This window comes from Phocoena phocoena, chromosome 2 (assembly GCF_963924675.1).
Source record: "Phocoena phocoena chromosome 2, mPhoPho1.1, whole genome shotgun sequence".
Taxonomy (NCBI): Eukaryota; Metazoa; Chordata; class Mammalia; order Artiodactyla; family Phocoenidae; genus Phocoena; species Phocoena phocoena.
Genome location: NC_089220.1, coordinates 107,568,389 through 107,591,459, shown reverse-complemented (window position 1 = coordinate 107,591,459; position 23,071 = coordinate 107,568,389). Strand labels below are relative to the sequence as shown.

At 56.7% G+C, this 23,071-nt stretch overlaps 1 protein-coding gene across 1 annotated transcript; it reads right to left on the bottom strand.

Annotated features, from left to right (window-relative positions):
• Positions 1 to 153: 153 nt before the first annotated feature.
• On the bottom strand, positions 154 to 21,410 carry PLEKHO2 (pleckstrin homology domain containing O2). The gene is made up of 6 exons (XM_065872528.1): positions 21,399 to 21,410; positions 15,277 to 15,426; positions 10,276 to 10,392; positions 5,915 to 6,019; positions 4,301 to 4,399; positions 154 to 1,985 (listed from the first exon to the last, which is right to left on the bottom strand). The coding sequence occupies exons 1-6, from the start codon at positions 21,408 to 21,410 to the stop codon at positions 960 to 962; spliced, it is 1,509 nt and encodes a 502-aa protein (XP_065728600.1). The 3' UTR covers positions 154 to 959.
• Positions 21,411 to 23,071: the final 1,661 nt, after the last annotated feature.

Here is a 23,071-nt window from a genome sequence, read left to right as displayed (position 1 = left end):
GGGAAAGGGGAGAGGGAAGTGGGTTCAGGTCCCAACACACTCCCAACGGCATTTGAAGAAATAACTGGGGTACCGGACCTGTTTGGGTTGAGAAGCAACCAGAGACCCAGATATAAATCCCATCTGGGAGGCACAGAAGTTGGGGCAGCTTCTCTTCTGAAGGTTGATTTATAATGAATTACATACAGGATGTTCTGATGTCGACATCGGGTTCACCTGTACAGGAATGTGCAAGGCTGGACACAAGCAGGTCCAGGGGCAGGGACTAGACTATGAGACCCTTCGAGTTCCTCCTCCACCCTGGAGTCCTCCAATCATGGCTCACCAGAGGGGAAGGCCTGCAGAATAGGAAACAGGCCCAGGGAGGGGCCCCACAGCTAATGGCTTTCTCACACAGATGCCTCCCACCTGCTTTCAGAGGCCCTAGCTGGGTTCCAGGTCTCACTCAGCTGAAGGACAAACCTCTAGTCTAGACCCAAGGCCCCTGCAGCTACTAGGAATAGGGGGGGTGGGGAGGGTTGCTTATGGCTTGAAGCTGCCTCTGCCTGGGAACATCTGGACATGGAGGCGGCAGGGGGGCTCAGCTGTGCTCTATTCAGAAGTCAGGAATGTAAACTATTGAGGGCGCGAAGCAGAGATGACACCGCCCTCAAAAACCCGAGCGCTGTGCCAGGGCCCTGGGGCTGTTCGGAACGACCACGCCAGCACAGAGGTACCGCATGTGTGCTCCCAGCCCAAGCCCAGAGCTGGAGGCCCGGCCAGAGAGCAGCCCTGGGTGGCACTTGGCACCTCTGGCCAGGGCAGGGCGAGAAGGATCCCAGGAGTCTCTGCAGGTCCTGGCCAAACCCTGACATGCCTGATGGCCCTTCTACAGCCTGGAAAGAAGCACATTTCTCGGCAGGGCTGGGCTCCAATGGACTGAGCTGGCCGGGAGGGACCATGCTCTGGGCTGGCAGGCCCTAGGGTGCGCTTCTCCTGTAGAGGGTCACCAGCTCCTTCCGCTTCTCCCGGAGCCCAGGTGCTTCCTGGCTCAGCTCTCCCAGATCTCTGATCTCCTGCAGGACCTGGGTGGCCTGCCTCAGCTGCTCCACGGCCTGGCTGAGCAGCGCCTCGGCATTCCCAGCATCCGGCTCACTGCCCAGCACCTTGTTCAACAGTTTCTCCGTCTGTTCCGAGGCCACTTTCACCTCCAGCTGGGCCCGATACAGCTGTCCCCCAGGCTTCCGTGGACGTCGGGGGCCTTCCCCAAGCAGGTCCCCCAGGGAGGAGCAGCGGGGATGGAACTGAGGCTGCGGGTCCCAGTGGGGCAGTGCTGTGGACGTTGCTGCATCCTTTGGGCAAGTTCCTGGGGTGCCTGCATCCTGGGATGGCTTGATGGGCTCAGGGCTGTCATCCATACCATTCACCGAGACCTGTGCTGGGCCTTGGGCAGAGGGCTCAGAGGCCCCAGGACTCTGGGCTGGCCCAGAAGCCTGCACACCACTCATGGAGGCTCTCAGTTTCTCCGATAAGATCTTGGCTGGGGGTGGAGGGGGTGGAGCGGGCTTCCCACCCTCCCTAGGCACGGCCTTGGAAGTCCCAGAATCGGGCACCTGGGGTGGTTCTGTACTCTCAGGGTCAGGGGGCTCCTCAGGGCTGGGGCTCTCCCAGCTCACCTTCAGTTTGTCAGGCAGGACCCTGCTGGGGGGCTGCTCAGAGCCCCTGTCCTCCCCCACTGGAGTCTCTGAGTCTTCTCGGCTTTCAGGGTGGGCCTCAGAGCTTGCTGGGACGGGGGTTGAGGCTCTCTCCCCTACAGGGGTCTCCACTCCGTCACCAAGACTGGTCATCTCAGGTGCTGTGGAAGGCTTGGTAGGAGGCATGGGCGGCCGGGGTGTCTCCCGGGGCTGGGCTGCACTGACATCATTGCTGGGGGCAAACACTGGCAGCCCGCTGTCAGGAACATCAAGGTCCAGGCGCGAAAGCCCATCGGATGCTGCACTGGCTACCTGGGTGGAGGGGCAGGATATGGGCATCAACTTGGATGACCAGCCACTGGGTCAGGTGTGCCCACCTACAGGGTATTTAAGCCCTCCCATCTAGGCTGCCCAGGCCCCTGGCCCCCTACTCTCCATGCCCTCTGCTCTGGTTTCCAAAGCCACCTGATTAGAAGCTAAAGTGATTCTCTGATGAATCCTCTCCTGTCTCTCACTTCCATAGAATTCCTGGTTTTGAAATCACAGGCCAGGAAGCCAGAGCTAGGGTGCGCTCTCAGCGCCCCAGCCTGGCTTCTTCCAGCCTGTGTGATAGGCCGCTCTTTTGAATGGCAATTGTGCTGGCCTGGGTGTCAGGGGACATGGTTCCACCCTGGCTGTGGGTCTTGGGCGGGTTCCTTCTCTGCAACCACCCACCCAGGGTCCCCGCAGTCAGCAGGCGACAGGACCAGAACCCACATGTGGGTCTCCTGCACCATCCTGAGCTTGCTCGCCCTGCAGACCTCTGTCCGGTCGGCCAGCCCTCCGGGCCAGAGCTCTCCAGCCTTCGCCTGCCCAGCTGCTCAGCAGCTGGTGCCCACTCTCCTCGTGCTGTCACGTGTGGCCCCAGACACGGGCAGCCCCAGACCACAGCTGAGTGCCAGAGGAGAACAGCTGCACCCAGCAGGCAGCTGGCCCCATCTGGCCCCAGGGGCCCACAGGGACACCCAGCAGCCCCACGATCATGGGGAAAACTCCCAGGGAGCCTCAGAGGGCCTGGGGCGGGGCTGGGCAGGAGGCCCTTCCCAAGGTCCCTCAAGGTCCCTCACTCCCTTTTACACACACAGGGTGACCTGGCCTACACATGCGCTCAATCACTGGACACGAGTGCCTCCCTGAATTCTTCTCAGAGGGTTCCCCTCTCCAAGGCTGGCCTGCCCCACACCTCCTAGGCCTCCTCCCTCAGACATGACTTTCCTCTCTGGCTACTTCAGTCACTCCCTCTGCAGGCTTTTTTCCCTCCGCTGACAGACATGAACAGGCTATCTCATCTCACCAGCAAACCCTCCAATGACCTTGGCCCCTTTCTGTCTCCCTCCTTCCCCGCCATGGTCTGTCTCCTTCTCTCCAGCATCCCCAGCCCTGCACCCCATGACAGCCCTAAGCTGAGAAAATGTGCTGTAAACTCCACCATCTGCCTTTTCCTCAGTCCTGCCTCGTGACTTGTGGCTGCCAACCTGGCTGATGACCCCCAGTCCTGTGCCCTTCTCTCCGGATGCGCCACTCTCTGGCTTCCTCTTCCTTTGCTCCCTACTGCCCCCCATTCCCCAAAGGCAGCATCTGCTGAGGTTCTTTCCTGGACTCCAAGGTCTCTCCCCAACTATCGACACCCATCAGTAACACTGGTCTGACGAAGGGCTCCTCCCTTCCCCCTCCCCCTTGCCCATAACTTCTCCCACATTCCCTGTGTCCAGGGCCTCCCTTCACCGGGTCTCCAGGCTTGGGGGCACTCCTGACAACCCTCCCTCTTTGTCCAGTCCGCCTCCTCGAGTCCCGAATTCAATCACAAGCCCAGGTGGCTCTTGCTTCCCAGTGTCTCTTGCACCGGCCCCTCCCTTTTCACCCCCTCCTGGGGCCTAGAGGCCCCACCCCTGCCTCTATTTCCTGGCCCCCTGCCTTTCCCTCCATCAACCTGACCCATCCTACCCAGGGCCTCCAACTGACCTCTGCAACGCACCCTCCCATCCATCCTGCCCCCGACTCCTGCTTTCAAGGCCTCCACAATTTCCTCCCCCCTACCCCACCTTCCCAGACACATCTCCCAGCCAAAGGGACCAGGCACACCTCAAACTCCCCTGCCCTGGGCCTCAAGCTCGCACCATTCCCTCCACCCAGGACCTCCCTCACTCCAAGTCTGCCCACTGAAACCGTTCCCGTGCTTCAAGGGTCAGCTCAGGTGTCTGTGGGTCCTCTGTGGTCCCTCCTGCTCAGCCTGCCTGAGCCGCCCTCTGTACCAAAATTAGACAGCGCTGCTTGGAGCAGTCCATGGACAGGTCTCCTCTCCAGCTGGAAGCTGAGCTCTGAGAGGCGGGGACTAGCCTCAGGCTCTCAGTTTCCCTCCAGCACCAGCTTGGGTTAAGGCCCGTGGACTCAACACGGGAAGCAGGCGCACCCACTCCCTGAGGACATACAGCACTCGCGCCTCCACACCGACACCCCGCATGCCACTCAGGCAGCCCGATACCAAGAGTGCTCAGGAAAAAGGTGGCCCAAGCCCGCTGCCACCTAAGGAGCTGTAGTCCCAGGCTCATCTGACTCCCAACCTTCCCAAGCTGGGGCCAAGGCCCTACCTCCTTCAGGTGGACTCTTGTAGGGGGCCGGCGCCGCTGACCCCCACGTACGCGGTCCCGTGTCACATGCTCCAGGGCACAGCTCTTGTCCACCTTTACCTGGGAAGGACAGGGAACCATGTCAGTCCCCAGCAGGCCTTGAGGAGAGGAGGAAACGCCCAGGCGTTAACCTGAGACTCAGAGGCAGGGTCTGCACCTGCATCCTTGCTTGGCAGGGTCAAGGGCCCCAGCTGTCCCTCTCTTTGAGGCACCTCCCTGCTTTTCCCCCCGCCTCTACACAGCCTGTGTCATCTCTCTGCAGTCTGAGGCTCTCCCTTCTCTGCAGCTGCTTGCTCAGCCTCAGTCTTCCTGCCCAAATGTGGGCTATCAGCCCTCACCCCTCAGTCCACTGCAATATGTAGGCAGCCCCGAGGCTGCTCTTGCGCTTAGCTTGGGGGGAGCGGGGAGAAGACAGCCCATGATCCCCTAGTACCTGGCTTCCAGAAAAGACCTTCCCTGGCCCCAGTCACTCTCCCAGGACCCCTGGGGATAGCTCAAGAGAGAGCAGGGCCTCCACCCCCAGGGGTCAGGGAGTCTGGGGGGCAGCATCTCCTCTCTAAGGATAAGGAATGGGGGTGGGGAGTAGCCCGGAAGCCATAGGAAGAGTCACGTGGGAAATCCAGACTCTGAATCCCGGAGCAGCCTGGCCCTGTGGTGGGGGGTGGTGGGCTAAGACTCTTCTGCCCACAGGTGAGGCTCAGGCCCACCTGAGGGTCTTTGCAGTGGAGGGGCTGGTCCTGCTCCGCCAAGGCTGTGGGCCGAGACCCAGCCCATGCTCCTGTGGCCTCCAACACTCTCTCCCCCGAAATGGGGACACTTTCCCAAGCAAGTGAGGGCTGAGCATGGCACAGTCACGTAAGACGTGATCCAGGAGCCATGGCTGCGAGGCAGGGAACCTGGGTGTTAAGAGGGAACCTGTGTGGGAAAATTCGCTCCCCTTGGGTCTCAGTCTTCTGCAATCCTAGGGGTCACTCTAGGTGGCCCCCCCAAGCCCATTTTTGCCCAAACAGCTATGAATCCATGATGTCAAAGATAAACCCTCCCTAGGAGATCTGGCCCCCTGGGACACCCTGCCTGCCGAAAGCCTGATCATGGCCCTGCTGCCATCGCCACTACAGCACAGGGGGCTGGGTGGCCACTGCAAGCAGATAAGGAGGCCCAGGGTTAGAGCCAGCCAAGCTTGGACTTCACCGCCCAACTGAAGAGTGAGCTGTCAGGCTCTCAGCTCACCCACAGACCTCTCTGCTGTTTCCTGCTGTTTCCGGCTGGGGCTGGGTTGGAAAGGATGCATGGCTGCACCCAGTTAAGTTCTACCCCACCACTTACCCACGTTTTAACTTAAAACAAGTTACTTAACTTCCTTACACCTCAGTGTCCTCATCTGTAACATGGGAACACAACCACCTACTTTGAGGGGTGTTGTGAGGATTAAACGAGGTAACAACCACAGGTGCCCCAGTGTTTGTAGCAGTGACATAATCAAGGGGTTGTCAGGGTGGGGTGGGGCAGGGTCCACTCTGAGATCACACACGGTGGGAAAGGAGACCCAGAGCCGTCCACAGGACCTCCTCGCACCTCGTCGAAAGCCTTGTTCTTGCCTCGGTTGATCCCTTCATTGAGGGCTTTGATCCAGGATTCCTTCTCCTCCCCGTTGGATGCCTGGAACTTGATGTCGCTGACCTGCAAGGGGCATGCGTGGGGTGGATAGTAGATGTTTAAAAGGGTTCTCATTTGGAGTCTTGAGGAAGCTTCCCACCCCAGATTGAAGTCTGCCCCCGCACAGCTGGTCAGGAGCAAACCACAATGACCCCCACATCAGGTCTGACACTGGGGCTTCAGAGCAAGGGAGGGGACAGATCCAGCAGAGAAGGGGCCCTCTCCATGTATACAGCTGCCAGAGATTTGGATTCGAATCAGCCTTGCCCAGATCTGGTCTCACTCCATGTGACTCCCCCAGACCAGCTGCCTGACCTCTGAGTTTTCTCTGTAAAGTAGGAGTAGTCCCAGTCTACTTCCACCAGACTAAGTACAATGACAGAGGTGACAGGCATGAGGGGTGTCCATTGGTGAAGGCCCACTGGAACCAGGGCCACCTGCAGCTGCCCAGTGGGCCCCACAACCAGTCCTGGACAAGTGAAAAAGTCCCAGGGTCTACTTTCTGGCCTTGAATCACAGGCTGCAAGAGAGAAAGGGCATTAGGGGGTCAATTCCAGCCCCCTCATCATATAGATAAGAAAAAAGAGGCTCATCAGATGGGATGGGACTTGGCCAAGGTGGCCTAAAGTAACCCCATGACTTGACCTCACACCCAACCTCATCCCATGCCTCCCCACGGGTTCCTTCCCACCTCAGGCAGGAGCTCCGAACTCCTACATTAGCATCAGAAGGCAGCTCAGAGAGGCCCCTTCCTGCCAGGCCCCATGGTCAGACAGGAAACAGTGGAAGGAGTGAGGCCACACAAACCCAGGAGCCGCCCCTATGGTGGACACAGCAGTAGGGCCTCTGAGCTGGACAGACCAGCACTCACAGCTGGCTGGCTCGGAGCCTCAGGGAGCTATGAAGATCAGTGATGTAGCAAAGTGTTAAACGTGGAAGTGGGCACAGAGCGGGTGCTCAGTAATAGGAATTATCACCATTTATCTCCTTCTGGACAAAACAGTCCTAGTTTCCTCATCTGGAAAAAGGGATGACACCGCCTACCACAAAGCAATGCTGAGGGAATTAAACATGACTAAAGCCACAGCCTGGCACATAGTAGGTACTCAGAAATGGTTACTGAATGAATAGCTAATCAATGAATGAACTGGCCCAAGGTTCCTGTCTTGGGGCCGCTGCGCACTCTGACACTAAGAAGCCCTAGTTCTTTGTCAGGCGGGTCGCCAGCTGCCCATCCCTGCCCGGGTGTTAAGATAGCGCTTTCCCTCCTGCTGCTCTCCCAGTTATGTAACATGCAGCCCGCCTGGCCCCCTCAGCATCCTTGTTATATAACTTCCTCCTGGCTGCCTCTGCCTTCTCCTCACACAGGGCCCTGGTTCCACCCACCTCCCCATGCCAGGCACAGCCCAATGCTCATTTGCATGACCAGGGTAAATTTGATCCTGGCAGCAGATCGGCAGCTAAGTCGAAAACCCCAGGGCACCTTGGCAACTGCCTCAGCCCAGCCATCAGGGCCGCTAGGGGCTCAGGAAGGGACAGCGCTGCATCTGGGCTCTGAAAGGGCCCACCCAGCCCTGAATGAGGGCTGCGAGTAAGGTGACCCAGGGCAGCCCATGAGCCCAGCTACGCTTCTCCTGCTCACAGGCCCTGAGTTGGTGGGGTCCCTGCCTGGTGCAGGACTTAGCATCCCAGAGAGCTTGAGAGGCATACACTTGAACTCAGCAACAGTTGCAGCAAGAGAAAGAGCACTGGCCTGAGAGTCAAGTTCACAGCGTTCTAGTCGCACCAACCTGCAATGAGACCTGCACAGGTCTCTTTACTACTCAGGGCCTCAGTGGGACAAAAACACAACCACTGGACTCAACCCAAGCTGTGACCCTTTCCCATTGACAGCCTACCTAGGCAGGCTGGGGGGAGGGTGTTGGCCCAGGGGCTCCCCTAGGAGAGGGAATACAAAGTTAAATGGGACCCAGCGTCACCCTAAGGAACCCTGAAATCCTGCTGAATGAGCCAGGCATCCCACAAGGTGGTCCGAATGGGGACAAACAGGAGACCAAGAAGTTGCTCCTCTTGCCCCACCCCTATGTCCTGAAGGTCCCTCCTCAAGCCCTTCCTAGCACAGGCCCCACTAGGAGGTTAGAAGCTAATGGGACTGGACACAGAGAAGGCCCACATGGCTGGAAAAGGGGGGAGGACAAAATGGCAGAGAGGAAAGAAGCGGGAGGGGGAGAGAGGAGACAGGAAAGAGGAAAGGGCCAAGCTGGCTGAAACCAGTGGGGCAGCAAGGCCCAGCAGAGGCCACCCTGCTTCCTGGCAGCGTCTGCCTGTGACCTCATGGCAGGGGCGTGGGGACAGGGAGGCAGGAGGGAGAGGGGCACGCAAGACACTGGAGTCTTTGTTTATTTGATTAGAGGGAAAAAAAGGCGTCCTCTGGACCAGACAGCCGGGGTCATGTGACCTCCCGGCCAGCCTGCAGCCTCCCTGAGGAGGGGAACACCCAGGGCGATAGGAAAAGAGAGAGGATGCTGGGGGGGGGTGGGGGGGTGGGGCCGTCTACCATCTGGCCTTTGGAGAGCGCCCACTCTCTGTGTGAGCTCCTGGGTGCCGAGGGTCAGGGGCCCTTGAGCCGGAACCAGCGTGGGCTGCGCTCCCGCTGCCCAGCAGCCCCCACCAATCACTCCACGGCCCTATCTCCCCGACCCTCGCCCTGCTCCCAGGGTCACCCAGAGCTGACCTGAACTCTTGGCACGATTCAGGGATGAAAGGGAGGGTGCTGGCCGAAGCAGCTGACAATGCAGCTGCACAAACAGGCCTCTCGGAAGGTGACGCGCGCCGCCCCCCCCGGTGGGGCCGGACCCACCTGGCCCACCACCAGATGATTCTCAGAGCCGCGAAAGGAGGTGGCCCACAGAACCGTGCTGGCAGAGGACAGAGAAGCAAGGTCCCCTCCACCTCACATCCACATACGCTCACTAAGGGACACACAAAGACCCAGGCAGCCCCTGGGCCAGGCGAACACTCAGCGGCACATAAAGAGGTGCACACACGCATATCAGGCACACAGGCAGACCTTCACATATCGCGCACTCTACACCTTCCCCAAATACACACACACAAATACAGCGCCACTGAGAGAGGAAGCGGATCTCCAGGACAGGGTTGGGGTTCCAGGGCCTGAAAGACCAAAATGTGGCTCTCCCCTTCCTCAGAGAGCCCTAAGCATCAGAGGTCAATGAAACCTGCCCCTACCCTGGGCACACCTCCCCCCCGCAGGGTCAGAGCTCCACGGTGGCTCCCTTGCCCCCAACCACCGCCAAATGGGACAGAGGGTTAGTGAGTAAAGCATCATGGTCTCCTCCAGGGCCCAGAGCTCCAGGGACCACAGAGGACTGGGTTCCTGGCCCTTAAACCTATGAAAGAGACAGAATGGCTTCGGGCAAGCCCAGACGAGGCCCACTCTCCAACCCCCAGCCTCTGTGACTCAGCCCCGCTCTGCGAGGCCCCACATGACATGCAGAGGTTGGGGCGAGGCACGGCCCAGCTGCAGATTGGCGTGAGCTGGCGAGAGGTGCTGTAAATGCCAGCCTCCAATCTGATCTCCCTCCTGACATCTGTGAAACTCTACCACATGTTAACACCCACCCGGACTCCCTGCCAGAGGTGTGGGGTGCATCCACACACACAGAGTGTCCCAGGGCAAGAACCTCTCAGGCAAGAGACTTCCTCCAGCTTCAGCCAAGAAAGAACAGTGCAAAGGGAGGAAAGCTGGGGGGCTGCAGGTCCAAGCACTGAGCCTAGGATGAAAGGTAGGAGAGGTGGCCCACCCAGGAAGGCCTGGGATGAGGGGAGGGTGTGGCCCCCTGACTACGTCAGGGTGTCAGAGGCCTGGTGGGGTGAAGGCCTCATCCCCAGCTTTCTTGCCTCAGTCCTGGGCCTCCTGGGTACGGGAGATGGCCAAGGGCCCCACCTCCCAAAGACTACTTTCCAACTACAGCCTGGGAAGGAGGCCCCAGGGCCTAGAAGGGGAGAGGGGAGCAGAGCTCTCAGCAGAGCTCTAAATGCGCCTCCTATCAACCAGGGGCTGGGGTGACTTCAAGTTAAAAGCAAGCCAAAGGTCCAACCTGTGGCAGCCCCTGGGTCTGAGCCTCAGCCACATTCAACAGAGAGCCTGCAGACTTGCATCCAGGGGCCCAGCCTGTCTTAGACAGCCTTCCAGGGGTAACCTTGCCCAGCAGACCCTGGCCTGGAGTGAGGTCAGTCAGCAGCAGGCCTTGCCCTACCTTGTTCCCTGGAGACCGCAGCAGGATAAAGCGGTGTTTCCGCTTGAGGAGGGCACGAAGGTCCTGGCACTTCTCATAGCTGCCGAGCTCCACTGTCTCCACACACTTCTGCTCATCCTGGGGAGGGAGACACAGGGGACATGGTGAGAGCTAGATGCCCTAGACCCTCAAACACCCAGGCCCTGCCCCAGACCCTGATCCCACTCAGTGAGGGCACTGCTTGGTCAGAGGGGGCCCTCGGGCTGCCAATCAACCACCAAGATGCAGCATTCAGACCCTGGCAAGGAGACGGTGTTCAGTCCACGCTGGTTGGAGGGATGCCCTCAAGGCTCACCATCCGTATGAGAAATGGGGCTCACAGCCCGAAGGCGGGTAGCAGGGCTGACACAAATGTGCCTAAGGTCAAAGGAGGAAACGGGGAAGCTAGAAAGGCTTACGAAAGTGTGCCTGGGAGTCCACGCAGGCCCAGGAGCCAGGCAGAGACCTGCGAAAGAGGTGGTCTGGAAGAAGGAGCAAGTTGTCACAAACGAGGGGAAAAAAAGGCTTTCCAGGCAGAGCCACAGAGAGAAGCGTGAATAAGGCTGTTTGAGGTTACACAACCCGCCTTCACCACAGTGATCCGGAGTTGACTTCCCCACTTGGCATCTTCCACTGTTGACCCTTGGCTTGGGGTGAAAGGCCACTCTCCACGGCCTGCACAATGGAGAAGGCAAGGGTTCCTTCTAGAGTACCCCCTGAGTCTGCCACCGTGAGGCCTCATCACTAGTAAGGCTGGTGGCCAGGACAGTGGCCAGCCTCTTCTCGGCCACCCCTGGACACTGGCTGGGCTGCCTTTCTGCCTGCCAGCCCTGGCCCTTGAGTGTTTTCTCCTCATGGGCTCTACCCACCAGGTGCCTCTCCAGCCAGCTGTCTGGGACACCCTCCTCCCTCAGTGTTGGTCAGTTGGTTCCACTTCCAGGGGACACCCAGCTGGAACAGCTTCCTGGGTGTGGCACACTCGCCCCTTGGAGACTCAAGGGAAGCAGATGCAGGCCCTGGAGACGGGCACACAAGTTAAGCCAACTCCTGCTGTTGGACATCATGCAGAGCATCCAACCAGGGACTGCCTCAGTGCTCCACAGTTTGGGGTGGAATATCTGGGAGGCAGTGACTCGATTATTTGCAGAGGAAATGCCCCAATTTCCCTCCATGATAAGTCGCATATACTAAGAAACCCTGACACTTAGTGAGCACTTTTGCATCCCCGATTCTCCTGAGTCCCTCAAGCACCCTGAAATCCTAGAGCCCCAGTATTTGTCTCATTTTATAGAGGAAGAGAATGAGACCTGGAGGCGAAGAAATTCACCCTTGGGCACAGACCCAAATGTAAGGAGCAGGGCCAAACGCAAACACCCATCCTCTGACTCCCAAGCCAGAGCCCTTTGTAGCATACCAGACTCCTTCAAGGCAGAGCCAGAAGCTGGACAGTGCCCTAGCTGCAGGCTGCTCTGCACCAGTGGTCCCCCAGGTGTGGTACCTGGGCCAGCAGCCACAGCATCACCTGAGGACTTGTTAGAAATGCAAATTCTCTTGAATAAAAAATATATATATATATATATATCCCACAAGGACTCAGAGGCAAAAAATATACAAATCAATTTTCACTGCAAAGTAAAGGAGCTGTTACAGTGGAGGATTCCTGGACTCAATGTCAATATTATGACATAGTATGAGTGTGTTTCATGTTTGGTAATTGCAATCATTGTTGCTTTTGTTGTGGTCATCCATTTACAATGCTTGGTGTCCGTTTATTTATCTCTTGTAAAAATAAAATACAGTGTGTGTGTGTGTGTGTGTGTGTGTGTGTGAGAAAAAAAAAAAAAGTTAATGCAAAGTGTATCTGGGGACCAGCGCTGGTTTGCACATTATTTCCTACAGGTCTTCGTCAAGATGTAGTTTAAGTTTTTGTAATCTTTTTTTACCCCTATGTTACGTTTGTTCTAGTTAAATTTATTGAAATATAATTTTCTGTCTGTTAAATCTAACAGTAAAAAATTGGATAATTGGAAAAAAAAAAGAAATGCAAATTCTCAAGGCCCATCCCTACTGAATCATAATCTTGGGGGAATGGGCCTGGCAATCTGAGTTTTAACAAGCCCCTATACAAAAGTTTGCGAACCTCTGCTCTATACCAGAAATTCTCAACCTTGGCGGCACCTGGTAGCTTAAAAAAACCCCAGTGCCCAGGCAACATCCCAGACCAATTACATCAGGATCCCTGGGGCACAGAGCTCAGACATCAGTATTTTTCAAAGCAGATGATTGTACAGCTAAGGTGAGTAACCACGGACCTACTCTCTCTTCAGCCTTTCAGGGAAAGGGGAACAGGTGGCCAGGGTGGCCTGATCTTTCCCATCTAGATTCAAACAGGTATCTTTTCCCATTTTTGCCTCCACGCACCTCTTTCCAATCCTTAGTCTCCAGTCCCTTCCAGCTTCCTGCACTCAACACAAGGGCTGGTAAAATCCACCTGCTCCAGGAAGCTGCCCTGCTCACCTGCAAGAGCCTAAGCCTCAGTGCTCTCTCCCTCCTCTAAGGGTCCCCATCAGAAGGCACTTCTGCAGGCATCTTACTAGGTGCTAGGGACACCCTGTCATGGGGAAGAATGGTCCTAACTCCCTGCTGAGCCATCTCTCTCTACCCTCTGCTGCATGTGTCTGCTCTCCTTTCTGTTCCCCCTACAGCACCCTACAAGGGTCAGCCCTCAAGAGGAAAAGTTTGCTGAACTGAATGCCTGACTCAGAGTGAGACTCCAGAAAGGACGTCCCCCCGACCCCCATCCCAGAGAGAGAGGTTCACCTACCCCATGGGCACAGGCCTCCCCCGACTGGGCAGCTACCGGCCCAAACATACCCTCCTCTGTCTGGAAACAAAAGTCACTCCATCTCCACCACCCAGCTCCCCACGGCTGCCTGACCTGGGTCTCCTCTCAACTTGAAACGCTGAATCATCCGGCCCTTCTGCATCTCAGAAAAGTCGGATAAACCAGCAGGCACTGGGCGGGGGCAGCATTTTTGGAATGTCAGCCTCACTGACAGCAAAGAAACAGCCAAGAGTCATTCGCACTCGCCTAGTTCCTTACATCAGAAAGAGGAATTGAACTAGTAAGCATTTCTCAACTCCTTCTCCTGTGCCAAGCTCCCCCACCCCCGAGTGCTAAGTTCTTAAAACTGCCCTGAGGTTTTGAATAGTGATTTTTTTTTTTAAAGCATGATTTAGACATTTTTGTGTTTAGGGGATATGAAATCCTTCCTGCTTCCCAGACGTGGGCCAGATGTAGAGAGGTGACCCAGGACAAGTCTGGTAGCGCCTGATGGGCTGACAGCTGGGGGGCCTGTCACTGAACTCTTATGGTAGCTGGGACTGGAGGAAGCTGCGACAGCCCCCTTTATTTATAAAAATAGCCCCCTGCTGCCGCCACAGCACATCCCAATTTGGGGACAGCAGCAGTAGAGAACATCTGGGGGGCTGTCTGCACCATTCACCCCCTTGGCCTCCTCCGGCTGCTTCTCTGACACCCCAACTCCATGAGCCTGGGGACTTGGTCAGGAAAGGTGAGATGCTTCTCAAAGGCAGCTCCTTTGAACAACCTAGATCATTCTTGGTCTGCGACAGTTATGAATTTGCCAAGACAGCCTGAGGCATGCTGACAGAGGCCGATGGGGAACAGGCAGGATCCCCCTTCCTCTGCCCCCAGGCCAGTTCTTCCCCGTGTACTCCGTCTGTCAGAGTCATACAGTAATAGCCCAGTTGCAGTGGACAGGCCCTCTGAGAGCCTCAACCCCAGAACATAAACAGCATCTCTAAGTAAAGGCCACCTTTCCGCCTCAGGTCTTCACCCAGAACTTTATTGACACTTATTTAACACACAACTTCCCCATCCTGGGTTGTCCAAGTTCCAAACCTGCTGAAATGAAAAGGGGCACAAGTCTGAAGTGGGAAGATATGAGGACTGTGAGAGGCACAAGGACGGCAAAAGCGGCAACTGGCAGCCTGATGTCAGAGGAGAATGCAAAGCTGAAAAGTACAGTCTGGCAGTACGGAACAGCCTGATCCTCAGTGACTCTGAGCCACCAAGGAAAGACTCCGTTTAGGCCCGTACCTTCTGTTGAAAGGCAGACAATATCCAACGTGTTTTAGAGGACTTCCACCAAGAATAAGTTTTAGAGTTTACTTGCTGACATAGCTGGGTGGAGAGATCCCTGACTTTGGTTCTAGACCTGACCTTCATTCACTGAGATGCTGAAGAGGATTTGAGCACCCTGGGCCTCAGGGTGCTCCTCTGTAGAACGTGACATGATGACCACTCTTTTTTTAAAAATATTTATTTATTTATTTGGCTGTGCCAGATCTCAGTTGAGGCATGCAGGATCTTCGTTGCCGTGTGCAGGATCTTTAGTTGCGGCATGTGGGCTCTTAGTTGGGGCATGTGAGATCTAGTTCCCTGACCAGGGATTGAACCCGGGCCCCCTGCATTGGGAGCACGGAGTCTTAACCACTGGACCACCAGGGAAGTCCCCATGATGACCACTCTTAAGGGACTATTGTGAGCATCCTCCAAGAGGTATGTAAGACCTCCAAACAAGCATGAGCAATAAGCATTATTTCTACTATCATTACTGAGTGGAGCAAGCTTCAGTTTTCTGGAAACTTCACAGATGTGGAACCTAGCCCCGGGACAGGGAGCTGCAGTGTAGGTGGACAGCTGAGGAGACACACACATCCCTGTACACATATGCTTCAAAGAGCCCCTCATCCAGGAGTCCTACGCTCGCACCTAGAGGTATCATCCTTGTACCACACCGACCCAGAGAAAACCAGGCAATCGCCCAAGGTTGCACAGCGGGTCAAAAACGAAGCAGGCCTTCCAGTCCGGGTTCTGGAATCCTCTTGTGGCCTGGGCTGCCCTCACTTTGCTCCCTGACCCGGCACCCCCAAACTCAGGACCAGGCAGGTCCTTACCTCGTTCTCGTAGACCAGCAGCTGGGCCTGGCAGAGGAGCAGGTAGCGGTCTTTCCAGAGGCCCAGGAAGCCCCCGCTGCTCTTCTTGATCCAGCCAGCCTTGTCTGCTGTCTGCGCTCCCCGAGGCTTCTGGCCCCCCTCCTTCACGCCCTGTAACACAGCATCCAGACGCGTCATGAGGGTTGCTGCCGTGAGGCCACACAGGGATGTGTCCCTCTGCTGGATACCTACTGATATCACCCCATTTGAGCTTCCCCACAACCCCTGAGGCAGATATTCTCAATCCAATATCAGAAATAACAGTTAATAAAAACAGCCACAACAATAACAGCTGCAGTCACCTTATACTGAACCACTGTATTATGTTTTACCCAAACTGTCTCATTTTAACCCATGCGACTACCCTCCCAGGTGGTAGCATCATTATCCACATGTCACAGCAGACTGAAGCTCCGAGAGGGGAGGTGACTCGCCAGAGTCACACCGCTGGAAGGACAAAACCAGAATTCAAACTGGGTCTCTCTGACCCCATGTTCTCCCCTCCACCATTCTGCCTCCCGTGTATTCATTCAACCTCGTCAACACACGCTGTACTGAGCACCTACAATGTCACGGATGCTGGAGTAGGCAGGGAAGAATAAAAAGAACACATCTTTGCCCTCATGGGGCTGGCAATGTGGGGAAGGAGTTGCTGAACAAATAAACACCAGACATAAATACATTAACAACCATGAAATGCTATGAAGGAATCAGTGAAGGGGAACTGAAGAGGAGGGAGTGCGAGAGGACAGCGGGGGACCTGGCTCAGGTCCGCGTGGCTCAGGAAGGCCTCCCAGAGGAAAGGACGTTCACGCAGGATCCGAAGGATGGGAGGAGGCAGGCAGGCAGAGTGGTAATTTTCCTCCCTACCCCTGCCCTTCTAGAGAGCCCACTCTGCGGCCCCTGCATCCTACCCCAAAGCAGGAGGTTCCGCTGCCCTCATCCCTGCCCCAGGCCAGGACTTTAGGGTAGCCACCTTGTCTGGCGAGGGCTCCAAGGACACTGCCTTCGACCACAGGCAGGTACAGGAGGTAAACTCAAACCCTTCTCTAGGACATGGCAGCCACCCTGGAGTCTCCAGGCCAGTCACTGACATCTTGTGCCTCTTGATTACCTGCTTGAGTAGCTGGGCGCCAAGTATATGCCTACCTGATGGGGTCGAATTCACATTTGGTCCCCAGAACCCAGTACCGTTCCTTTACACATAATGGGTGCTCAAGAAATATCTGTGAAATGAAAATAAAAATACACCCAATTTGCTAACCACTTTGCTTCAATGACTGGTACCCACAGTGGTGAGTGTGAAGGGGCGAGTGGAGGAGAGGGGGCCTAAGAGCATGTCAGAATCCACAGGATGCTAGAAGGAAATCAGCAATGACTAATTCTGACTGCTTTATAATTTACATAAAGCTTAAAAATGGGGCTCCAGTTAAAAGGAGCATACCTCTCCCCAGGGATACCCTGTGGCCACAGCTACCTTTGGAAGGACAAGTCCAGACAGAAGTGTGGTAGGCTGTCTGGGGCTGGACAGGGCATGGCCTCCCTGTGCTCCATCATGGCAGGGAATCCCCAGTCTGGTTCTTACTGTGGCCCCCTCCCCCTCTGAACTGCGTACTCCAGTGGTCAGGAGTCTGAGCTCTGAAGCCCAAGTCACGCAGACCAGAGGCAGGTCACTTGGTCTCTCTAAGCCTCAGTTTCTTCATCTGTGAAATGATGATATTAACAGAAGTTGCAAGGATTATAACTCCGTGAGGGCAGGGGTTTTTGTTTTGATTACTGCTGTATCCCCAATGCCTAGACAGTGTCTGGCACAAAATAGGTGCTCAATAAATGTTTGTTGCTGAATAAAAAGATACAACATACAAAGCAATGCCTAAGATACCCTAAACTTAGTAAATGGCAGCTGTCATTATTGTTACTGTTGTCACTGCCATCCCCTCTGGCTCTCTGGAACCCTTTCCCTGGGCCTGGCTCAGAATTCAGGACAAGGCCTTTCTGGGCTTAGCTGCTGGGCCTCAGTGCTCCCAGGAGCTCCAGGAATACGAGATGCCCCCTCAGGGTCTCTCCCTAACTTGTAGATGGCAAGAGAAATGGAGAAGTGGAATGGTCCCAAATGGTCTTCCTGGATGGAGAAATGAGGAAGTGAGAGGCTTGCTGACAGGCCAGTTATGAGCTACCCTGATCAGGGAAAGAGGGGACTTCAGGGCCCTTTGACAAGAAGGGGGAGGCTCTAGCATCCTACCATGCACCCAATGCCCGCCTCCCCCCCACATCACCAGAGACCCTGTGTTCAGCCCCATGGGCTGTGTGACCCGCTGGGGCCTCATCCACACAGAGACCCCTCTATGCTGGCCTCCACCAGGGCTGGAGGGGTAGAAGTGGGAAATGGGAAACCCCACCTCAACATCTGACATGTCACACACCTCCATTAGCAACTACAGCAGCTGGCCACCCCCTAGGCCTGCAGACTCTAGGCTTCTCTTAAACAAGACCGTGGAGCATGCTGCCCAGATCTACTTTTGAGCTCCAAGCTCGCCTCCTGTTTGCAGAGGCCCACCCACGACCCCATGGGATCTCACATCCCCCTCCACTTGTGACCTCCCCTACTTGCCTCACCCACAGCCTGAGACATGAAAACTTCCTGCCAGCTGGAAGCTCCCGGGGGCCAGGCTGGAACCTGGTACCCTGACCACCATCCTCTCCGCATGGAGCAGAGAAGTGCGCGGTGAATACCATGACTGGATTAGCTAGGGAAGCCAGTCCAGAGCCTTTAGGGATGGGAGTACCAGGATGGCACTGAGGAGAGAAGGCACTTGAGGATGGGGGGAGTGACAGCTGAGGGGCTGGAGGTGGCATGAACCGAAGCCCAGGAGAAGGTCTCCTTGCCAGGAATCAGCCACAGCAAGAGCCACCAGAAGACAGGCCTGGCTGGAGGTCAGAGTCCTGTCATCCTTCACCAGCCCCTCTCCCTGCCCCTCAGACACTCTCCCACCAGGGGGCCGGAGATGCCCCAGTAAGTTTTAATAAGCGGGCCCTCCCCTTGGCAGGGCTCACAGGGGAGGTTTTGTCCTGCTCAGCCCAGTTTCTCGGCCTCCTCTCCTCTTATTGACCAGCTGACCACTGTTCTTCCTGTTTCGCTCTCTCTTCTCCCACCCATCCTCACTCAGGCCCTCCCCCCGCCCACCGCGAGCAGCTCCTGAGGCACCCCTGGGCACCAGCCTGGCTCTGCTTTGCCTGAGATGGGAGGGCCTCTGGGTCATTCATTAAAAATAAAAAAAAGGAAAAAGACACCAGGTCAGTCAGCCCAACACTGTGCACAGAAAGGAGCATGTGGAAAGCCCAACACAGGCCGTGACAGGGAGATAGAGACCAGCAGAAGAGAACTTGTTGGCACCTTACATCACAGGGAGCTTAGGATAATGACCTTTGCCCTTTGACTAAACCCCATGATGCCCTGACCAAACTCTGCTAAGAACCTACCATGTCAGAGCCCTGTGATGGGGCAATCAGAGAGAGGAAGCACAGGCTCTGACCTGGAGAACTTCCAGTCTGATGGGGGCAACACAGACCCTGCACGAGGGAGATCCCCAGTCTGGGGGTTGGGTAGGCATCCCCTGCTTGAAAGGATCCCAGCCCACTGGGAGGGCTCTAGCACTGACCCAGACGGATATCCCGGTCTTGGCTCTCTGGTAGGGGAAGGACTTGGGGTTAGTTTGGGAAGCCCTTGCAGAAGGAAGGGTTTTGGTAGGACTGTGAGGAGGGAAAGAGACACACATCTTGGCCCACAGAAGAAGGAAAGGCACAGAAGGTACCAAAGACCCTATACTCTCAACCCCTTCACTACAGGATGAGAAAGTGCAGGCCAGAAAGGGTCGAAGATTAGCTTAAGGTCACAAAACCAGTGTTGCGACAGGACACTGCCCTGCCTCTCTCTAGATGCATTACGGCAAAGGAGCAGCCTGGTGCCACTGGAGGCCAAGCCAGGGAAAGGCATGACTGAGAGGAAGAGGGGCAGAACCCCAGGGCGGAGATAGAAAAGCCTGAGTCCAGTTGCAACAATACCTCACACTGATAACTGAAGCTTTCAAAGCTTTTGCACATAAACCATCGCATTTCTGGACTGCCCACCTCCCTCATTTTATAGATGGGGAAACTGAGGCCCTGAGAACACAAATGGTTAGATGCCCTATGCCCAGACCTGCACTTCTGCACCAAATCTCAGGCTGATGGGGACTACCAACCCATTGCATGGAGGAGGTCACTGAGGCTGAGGGGGCCTGGCATCAGGGTTCCTGGGGCATGGAGAGGAAGTTCAAAGCCAGGGGAGGACTAAAAGCAGCCATTTGGGAGTGAGGTGATGAGGCCAGCCTGGGGTCATGGGGCAGAGCAGACGACTAAGATCTAAGAGGTGTTTTAGAGAAAGGAGGATGGGCACTGAGGCCTGGAGAAACAAGAGGAAGTTAAGGGGAAAAGAAATGAGAGGAAAAGAGGGATGTCAAAGGAGGGGCGGGGTAGGGAACAGGGAGCTCCCGGCTGTGTGGGGAGGTGGTGGGCAAGACCGTAGATAGCTCAGATGTGCGGGGAGCTTTCGGCATCTGGGAGTCAGTAAGTGGCAATGTTAGAGACTCAAGACCAGAGGGAGTACAGGGCTGGGCGGACCTCCAGACAGGCCATTGGCCCAGGAGGCCCCAGGAGAACTTCCCTTAATTGGGGGCCAGAGCAGATCAGGAGATGGAGTAATCCTCTCCCAAATCCCCTGGGAGAAGGAGAGGGGCCACAGCCAGACAGCCCAGCCCTCACAGCAGGGGTGGGGAAGCCCCACCCCTGTCAGCAAGAAACCACAGCCAATCATAGTGGCCTGACTTTGCCCCCTATTTCCACCCACTCTGAGAGAAGGGGCTACAATCAGGACCCGGGGAGGAGACCAGGCCCTATATTTTATAGAAGAGGAAATGCAGGCTTAGAGGGGAAGTGACTTATCTACCATCCCACAGAAATGCAGGGCCTAGCCTGGAGAGAACTCTGACGGATACCCCAGCTGCCCCTGGGCAGTGGTCCCAGGAAGCAGGGAGACGAGCACTGATGGGGACACAGGCAGCCTGGTCCCCAGCTAGCCAAGGTTGCCCCAAGAGTGAAGGTTTCATCTTTCCTCCCCACTTATCCAGGCAAAGACACATCTCCTCCCCTCGGTCTGGGAGGGGCAGAAGCTGAGACCCCTTGGGGGACCAGAAGCAAAATCCTCTAGCCACAGCAGGCCCCTCCCTAGTTTATGCATTCCACAGTCACACATTAAGTGCTGGCAGTGTGCCTGGATGAGGGGGCTACTGAGAGAACTGAGTCTGCAAGTAAAGGGCAGGGGTCACAGAGTGTCTGACCCCACCCCAGACCAAGAGGGTCCTGAGGGGGAAGAGGGAGGCTCAAGGGGCATTGCTGGTCCAGCTGCCCAGCTCCTCCAGGGAGTCAGCCCTCCAGGGATGTGGGAAAGGCAGGGGAAGGGATCAGCCCCTACAAGGGCCTGACACCCAAGCAGGGGAGAAGGTAGACTCACAGGGGAAAGGGGACTCACAGGGACTTAAACAGGGGAGAAAACGCAACTTTTCCAGTCCTGCGGCCACCAGACAGGGTCAAAACCTCAAAATTCCTTGAGACAGGGACTCCAGAACCCACAGACCCACCACAACACACACACACACACACACACACACACACACACACACACACACAGTGTGCCCTAAGGATCCGACGTGGACGGCACAGGGAGTCAGTGGTAATCAGGGTTCGAGCCCAGCAACCTAGGACACTTTCAGCAAGTCATCAAACTGACCAGAGCCTCAGTCTCCCCATCAATCCAATGGGAACAATAACAACCACCATGCCCATAGTTGGTGAGAGAAGACAGAAATAATGAAGGAGGATGGGTCTGCTATCCCTACCCCCGCCCCTGCTCATCTCATTTGCCTAGGCTTTGCCTGGAGACCCGCGGGAGAGGGGCTGGCTGGAACAAGGGCCTGAGCCAGGGACCCCAACCGCCGCGAGGGTCTCGAAGACCCCAGCCCAGGTCCCCCGACTGGCCCGGCCCTCACCTCCTCTTCCATGACGAGTCCGCTGAGGTCCGGCCGCTCGACCGCTCGGCCGCTCACTCCCGGCGCCGCGCGGTCTCCGTTACCTCCATCCACCGCCGGCCGGGCGGCGGCTCAGTGCGTTCTGTCCCACTGGCTGCCGGGGGCCCAAGAAACTTCGGGGGGGCGGGGCCGAGGGCGGGGAGAGGCTTCCGGGGGCCGGGGGCGGGGCCCGAGGAGGGGACTAGCTGGGCCCCGAGGCCCTGGTCTGGGGCGGGAAACTAGGGCCGGGGCCGGGCTGAGGGAGGAGCCTGGGCGGGGCCGGGCGGGGGCTCGGGGACTGGATGGAGGAGCCGGAGCTGGAGGAAGACGGGGGTGGGGTGGAGAACCGAGCGGAGAGAGGTTTCCCTGACTCGCGGAAGGAGTGGGACTGGAAAGGGATAAAGGGTGTGGGGCACCGGCAGGGGGAGGGGGAGGGGGCTTCCGGCCAGAGGCAGAGGCGAGGGAAGCGGGCGGGGTCCGAGGGCGGGGCCGGGGTGGGGCAAGACCGAGAGAGCGCCCGAGGAGGTGGCGGCATCTGCATTTCAGGTCTCCTGACCGAGTGGGCTGGGGTTGCCTGACCGGGCCAAGCCGGCCTGGGCGGCCCAGAAATGGGGGCATCCAGAGAGTCCTTCTTTCCTACCTGACGCTAGGGTAGTGGTGACTACCTGGTCCTCTTCTCCCTGGAACCTCCTGGCAGGGCGGCGCCTGGAGCTCGGATCCCGTCCGGAGAGTCGTTTAACGGGAAGACCTGGGGCTGAGAGTCTGGACTCCAGGGTCCCTTTGGGGGAGGAGGTCTGCCTCTGACTCTCGGGGGTCCCCAAATGCAGTGTTCTCCTGCCCTCGTTGGGCATTGCTCAGAGCCGTCCTCCTCTGGTTCCTATATCTGAGGGCCCCGCCCCCACCCCATCCAGCAGTGAATCTTGCAGCCTTGACAACCTTGCCGAGGAGTGAAATGTAGGGACCAGATAATGGTGTTAGTTATACCTTGTACTCTCACTTTACACTTAGAGAATCAGAGGCCTAGGGAGAGAAAGTGACTGGCTACATCCCAGCCTCCAGCACGGTCCTGTTCCCTCCACACACACACCTCTTCCCTCTTAGCTCTCTGGGTCAACCCTGCCCAATGCCTCTGCAGGAAGAATTAAGTGCGTGTGGAATCAATGGTGACCTCCTTTGGCTCTGGTTGCCATAGCAGCGGCTGTACCAGTTGACCCAGCTCCCCTTTCACTGCCTTCTGCTGGCCCTCAGGCTTCCAAGTCACTTCCAGTCAGCATGGAAAAGGGCAGCCTGGAGCTCCAGGGCCAAGGGGAAAGAAGATGGAGTCAGACCTTTTCTTCATACCTGGGCCTGGGTTCCTTTATCTAAAAGGCTGAAGAAAATCCAGCCTGGGAAACTGAGAAAATCAGTATACATGACAACCACCTCTTGTGGCCACCACACGGTTTTATTCCCTCAACTTGCAGAGCTGTGCAGCCGTTGTACCCTGTGCCTGAGGACTCAGAAGATCCTGTATCTGGAAACTCATGTTCCGCCTGCTGGAGACCAGAGCCCCTGGGGAATTCATGCTGTTGCACAGAAGCAACTCATGGTGGGTTGGGGGTGAGGTCAGTTTTGATATCCAGGCAGCTCTGTCCCTTGAGAGTGAGCCACTGATA